Below are 6818 nucleotides of genomic sequence, written 5' to 3' on the forward strand. Positions count from 1 at the left end.
TATGAAGTATGAACTGTAGGTACAATATGAGTAGTCAAACTAATAATTAATAGCAAAAAAAAACAATTGACAATAAATCAAAGACAACTTATTAAGCACTGGGTAATTAAAGGTGATTAATAAAAATTATAATCTGTATTGATCAGAATAACTAACAACTTGATACCAACATTTTAATGGTAGGTAGGTACTGCGCGTTATGTAAAAATTGTTTTTATAGTACTTACATTTATCTATATCATGTGCTGCATATGAAGTTCACAAAAACTGTGAAGATTCTTTATTCGTAGATGATTCGTAGCATGTTTTATAATAATGTACTTATTTAATGTATTATTTAATTTATTTTATCCTAAATATATACCTACGTAGTTGCATGTAGGCTGCAGCGAACTTGTTAATTTCTATGTTTGAGGATTCATTAATTTCTATGTTTCAGTAAAAGTGTAGAGCGTTCTGCGTTCATTATTATTTGATGTTGCTCTTCAGAGGTTGGTTAAGACATCGGAGAGTTCTTAGGTACATATTTATATTTTTCGCCTTCTAAATCCTCAAGACTGATAAAAAATTAAGGTAGTGGCGTCACGTTGTCCGTTATCAAATTTATCTTTTACCAAAAACAACCCATCCTATGACCTGTGATGGAGCCTTCCTAATTCCTAATAGAAAAAGTTACTATGTAAGTACCTGAGAAGTGCAGAGGATATTTAAAAAAACCTTATCTATAGACTGTAGAGTGTGAGTCATTTATTTCTTGGAAATTCAGTGCCAAGACTGTAATAATAAGTACCTTTTATATTATATCCAACCATTAAAATTCGAATATAGAATGTAAAATTCTGTATTGAAAACATTATCCTTAAAAGTGTCCCCCAAGTTATCCCCCGGTTAAATAATATAATGAATCAATCGCGTTTAAAATTTTTTAAGGGTGTTTTTTCTAAACTATCATACCTAAGTAGTTAGTTACAATCTGTTAGATTTTAGTTTTATAAATGACAAATTCAAAAATGAAGCTAAAAATGGGATAAAATAAAGTTAAAAAGACTTCAAAGGAACTAACTAACTATGTTGTGAACTGAAATTATGCTAATTCGGTAATAACTAAACTAGCGCTTCCTTAATATGGGTTTTATTAGGCAAGTTAAATGGTACCTTCTTATGGCGCCTAATGAAATAATGGTGCGTATCATCACCATAAATGGGAGTAATGCGTGGGCTTCATACAAAATGCGAAAAGATAATACAGGAATCCCCTTCCGTGTTAGGGTATCTCATTCTCATCATGTTAGCTCATAGGTACTACACTTAAATTATTATGTAACGATATTTTCTGTGTATGTAATATGTATGTAAGGTATGTAGGTATATTTGCCAAGTCTGAGATTGTATTTTTTTTCCCGCTAAACGATAAGGATGTCCTTAGACCTGACTCCTCACAAAACAATGCTTGCCGAATCAATTTTAGTTTAAAATATCGAAGAGATGTCATGATTTTTGCATACCTACCACAGAACAGATACCTACCTTCCCTGAATGATATCTTGTTTCTATTCGAAAATAGAAATTACTGCAATGAAAGAAACTTATTTTAATTTTTTTTCTAATAAAATTCAGATTATCACATACATGTTGTTGACGTAATTACTGTTCATTTATAATTGTCTCTTACAATAATTATCCTTTTCAATACTAACAAGATACATAGAATGCTATAATAAAATCTACTGATCTAGGTAAATATCATTATCGAGTTAGATCGTCGGAACGTTTTACTCAAAACACATAATTACCGTGGCTATATTTCTGATCAGACAGGAAAACAAACAATCGTTTATATCATAAACTGATAATGTTTGCGTTATAGTAATTTTATACTCTAACCACCTCTAATGAATTTTTCTAAGTAGCTTCACTGAATTTATATAATGGACTATGTACTAGCCGCGAGATCGAAATACCTATATAGAATTTCTTATATGAATATAAGTGAAACTTCATTGAGAGTAAAATTTCAAGGTCGCGTCATGGCAATACCGTCACGTTATGGTGGAAGGCGACGATTTTGGTATCTTTGAATCTTGCCAAAATAGTTTCACTTCTGACACGTGTGCTCGGCACACACGCTCTTTTTTTAATATTGTTGCAACACTATCATTTAAACCTTAATTTTCTTTCCAAATGTCCATAAAAATAAAAATACATCATAATATGATTGTAAATATTTATTGTCCATCGATAGCTTGTGCAATCTTTGCTTCTTTTCTTGCTTTCTTTCTTTTCAGGAGCATTTCTTTCTTCTCTTCGACACTCTTCTTCAAACCCTTCATCTTCCTTGTCTGTAACCTCTGAATATCTTGCTTGCCCATGTGAATGCGACCATGTTTTGTGCCGAACGCGTCTTTGGAAATATTCTTCTTGGTGAGAGGTTTGACTTCTCTGGGCACTCGGCAAGCTTCCTTGAATAAGTCCTCTGACGCTAATCTTGTTCGTCTCAGCTTGAAGTCTATTGATGGACCTGTTAGAACAGTTTTAATGTCAACTATAAAAAAAAAATGGTGTTGTCCTTACAATTTTTTCACTCAACTACGGGCTAAAGTCTTACTGTTTTACCACTAAAAACTTACTCTTTAATCTGGTGAGAAAACCATGATTACATAGACAATGATTAAAGTGATAGATCCCTAGTTTAAAGTAAGACTGTATTTAAATTACTTTCTACCAAATGTCAATTACCACTTACATTTTATCCAGCACAAGAAAATTATAACTCAAATCCTGAATTATTCAAATGTTTTTCTACAAATATAAATTCTAGAAATACAATTTATTTCTTGTGAAGTTTTAAAAGAGACCCTCTTTATTTTGTAACAAAAATTATGAGAAAGACTATTGAGTTATAACAAGTCATCTTATACCCGAACTTTCAAGGTTCTGTGTCTCATTGTTTTGACTGTGTTTTATTTTAGTACACTTAGTACACGTAGACAGTCATCATTAATTTTCTTTTTAAATACTTCAAACAAAATTACCTATCTCTTCTAGTTCTACTCTTGGTGTGCGTTGTCCACTCTTCTTAAGCAGTATCCTATATGATCTAACATAGATATTGCCATCATCTGTTGCTGTAAAGCTAAGTGCGTGTTCCAAACCTTGCAATCTAATTGTTTCAACCTGAAAATATGGGTTTTGTATGTATTATTTTATATCTAAAGAACTAAATAATAAATAATAAATAAATAAATATTATAGGACATTATTACACAAATCGACCTAGTCCCACAGTAAGCTCAATTAAGGCTTGTGTTGTGGGTACTAGGCGACGATAAATATAATATTTAATAAATCCATATATAGATAATAACACCCAGAACCAAGAACAAATAATTGAGTTCATCACACAAATATTTGCCCTGACCGGGGATCGAACCCGGGACCGTCGGCTCAGTAGGCAGTTTCTTTACCACTGCGCCAACCGCGTCGTCAAACTGACCATTAAAATAGAACAGTAAGAGCGGCTGTACACGGATTGCTTTAAGCAGTTGAGACCGCTTCAAGCCGTCAACTGTGCGGTTTGTACCGACAGCTCGAGCAGTCAACAACCAACCTCTCAAGCAGTCCGATTACGTCGCTCAGCCCTTAACTGCTTGAACTGCCCGTGTATATGGCCACTCTAATTATAATAGTTTGATCTTTTCTGAATCTGTATCTAAATAATTGTAACATGTTTCATGAACTTCACTTTCACTGAACTTACATAAGTTAAAAAAATTTATAATGAGAGGAGAGTTTGAGGCTTGACTTTGCTTATGATCATATACAATTTTAAGTTAATAAATAAAATTATTATTATTAAAATTATTATAAAAAAATATCTAGGTTTAACAACAAACTTTTATTAATACACAAAACAAACAAAAAACATCTCTTGTGCAGGATTATGTTTAAACCTCACTGAGGATATGAAATACGTAATAAAAATGTGTTCATACCTTTTCCCTGTGAAAGAAATCTGTGAAGAGTGATTTCAATCTCTTGAGATCTTGATTTAAATCCCACGCTGGCCCATTAAACAGTAAACAGGGCTTAATACCAGCTAATACTTTCATATTGTGGAACTCCGACATTGCCTTAAAGTTATCGGCTCCAAGTTCAATCATGTCCAAAATACCATAGTTGAATGTCCTTCCCAATATTATGTTATGGGGCCTCTTTTTGGAATGCGAACTTACTCCGAACAATGCGGCCTCTTTTTTGTAGCAAAGCCTGGAAAAGTTGAGTTATTAATGAAAATCAATATTAAGTTTTTATTAATATCCAAACGTGATATAAAATCAGTGAAACAAAAACTTACTTTTCAATGAGTGTCGCATCTTCGAATGGCACGAAGTCATTCTTCCGGCTTAGGAACGCCGCGTCTGGTTTTTTTAAATCATATAAATCCTTCAACACTTTTCTAGCCCTCTCTGATGGATTTCTGCCTTGTAAAAATATACACTGTTTTGGACCCTCTATCGCCTTTGGTTCCTTTGAAAGTAACACCTTTTTACCTTTCCGAGTTGTAGGTTTCCTGAAATAATATATCTTTATATATAATTTTGTAATAGCTTGTTTATTGATATATCAATGTATAAATCTTATTACTTTATTCTTTGTATTACACCCATTTTTATAAAATTACACGTTCAAAAAAATTTACTGTCATCAGCACGTGGTATGTACATATGTGCTAAGTGGCTATTTTAGATTTTAGACATTTGTACTGTCAAATGCCAGATGTGTCATTATGACAGATAGCACAGACAGATAGTGTCAAGATTATACAGGTCTTTCACAGACCTATTTCAGTCCTTCACAACGTAAATGCTACACGTTTACATATTTTGTTCTATTGTAATAGTATAAGTTGTGAAGGCAAATAAATAAAGTTTTTTATTTTTTTATTATAGTCTACGGTTGCATTTCTCGGGTATGTGTGGCGTGGCCAGGCGTGGCGGTCACAGGTGGCGGATATTCAAGAAGAGTTCCCAGAAGCACATAGAGTTAAATAATGACATGCAGGCTCATGCGGGCATGGCAACCTATACTTAGTTAGTATTAATACTGTGTATATGGTAGATATTCATTGCTAATGCTAAACAATATATACCATATACAGCCATAGGTATACACAGTACACAGTAATGCAGTACATAGACAGTACTATATAGGACGTCGAGTTGAGAGGCGTAATGTTTTTTGTGGTAAGCTATTGTCCTATGGAACCTAAATCTGAAATTTCAGGGGACGGAAACTTTTAGATTTTGAGTTAGGAATTTTTGAAAACCTAAAAATTACTATAGAAAATTACGTATTCTTCAGATTTAGGTTCCTTATGACAATCACATAAAAAATTACCACTCTCAACTCGACGTCATGTTAACATTAGTCCTGTAACGTAAGTTTTACCAAAAAAATAACCTTTTAAATTAGAATGACCATAAATCCATTTGCAATAACTAAATAAAGAGCACTCGGTACACACCGAGTACACTTTTCAGAAGCTACCGAAATCATCAATTACTCCATGACGTGACGGTATTGCCATGACGTGACCTTGAAATTTTACTCTCAAGTCTTGCTCAAGTCTCAACGGGCCTTAAAAATAAGTTTCACTTCCAAATTACACGTATTTGATAAAAAAAAATTTTTTTCTTTTTATTTTTTTAAATCTATTATTTTTGATTGTCTATGGTTGATGACGCAGAGAACTAGGTAGGTAGGTACAGAATAATTACAGATCGTAAGGCGCGAAAAGTGAAACTTTTAGTTGAGCAGTATTATTAGAATTTTTTGCAATACACTTTAACAAAGATTCGACAAAAGATTTGTGATGTTCCTTTATTCATAGAAATTAACTTCATAATTCCTTTATACATTAAATTATCTTCATCGCCATCGGGAATTACCAATTCAGTAGTGAGGTGAAGGTCCGGTAAATAATAAATTCAGGTAAGAAATATATTTTAAGATGTGAATAAAACAAAAAAGTATTCAGAGATATTATATGTATATAAATCAAAAACACAGTTCTCGTTGATACATAGTAATTATTATTTATGTACCTACCTACCTACCTATTAATTTATTAGTTGTTGTTTTAAAGAGATATACCTAAATAGAGAAATTGAGAAATGAGAATGAACTAGGTACGTTCTTTTTTTTGAAATCGGATCATAATGATAAAATGTATATTGTAATAATTAGTAAATAGTTATACATTTTATAGCAAATCAAAATTTGTGAAAAAAATAATAATGAACGTTTATGTAAGTAGGTAGTATCTCTTAGGGTAGTATAGTCAAAATTGAAACGGAACGATACTAATGGTCAAATTTAGTAGGTACCCGAATGCTATACTTTTACTTCGGTGCTAAGATTTAAGAATAGGATAAATTTATAGGTAAGTAACTAAGTAGATACTTACTTCTCGGAATTTTCATATAGGTAGATAAATTTCGTTTTTATTTGAATGAATTTTGTGTTTGTTGTTAATTGTGATGTGAGGTTTTTCTTTCGTTCGTTTATTTTTTTGTGTTGCGTACCTTCTTTCCTGAAACTAATGTTATACTATCGATAGCTACGAATACACAGTATACTTAAATATTTATTATATTTCCTAATTCCTCTATGTATAATTTTCTATCTAGAGTATTAAGACTTAACAGTAGGTACAGTCTACCTACATACTTACTACTTTTTCTTGGTGACAACCAAATTCCACCATTTATTTATTAGGTACTATCTTTGTAAAATGCCGCATACGGGTAAATACCTAA

The 6818-nt window shown here is 32.1% G+C and overlaps 1 protein-coding gene across 1 annotated transcript; it reads right to left on the reverse strand.

The window, feature by feature from the left end:
* Window positions 1–2210: 2210 nt before the first annotated feature.
* On the reverse strand, window positions 2211–4753 carry LOC123696710 (ribosome production factor 2 homolog). Its single transcript, XM_045643065.1, has 5 exons — window positions 4645–4753; window positions 4355–4570; window positions 3993–4266; window positions 3033–3174; window positions 2211–2518 (listed from the first exon to the last, which is right to left on the reverse strand). Exons 1-5 carry the CDS (start codon window positions 4665–4667, stop codon window positions 2226–2228), a joined length of 948 nt encoding a protein of 315 aa, XP_045499021.1. The 5' UTR covers window positions 4668–4753; the 3' UTR covers window positions 2211–2225.
* Window positions 4754–6818: the final 2065 nt, after the last annotated feature.

This window comes from Colias croceus, chromosome 13 (assembly GCF_905220415.1).
Source record: "Colias croceus chromosome 13, ilColCroc2.1".
NCBI classification, from domain to species: domain Eukaryota; kingdom Metazoa; phylum Arthropoda; class Insecta; order Lepidoptera; family Pieridae; genus Colias; species Colias croceus.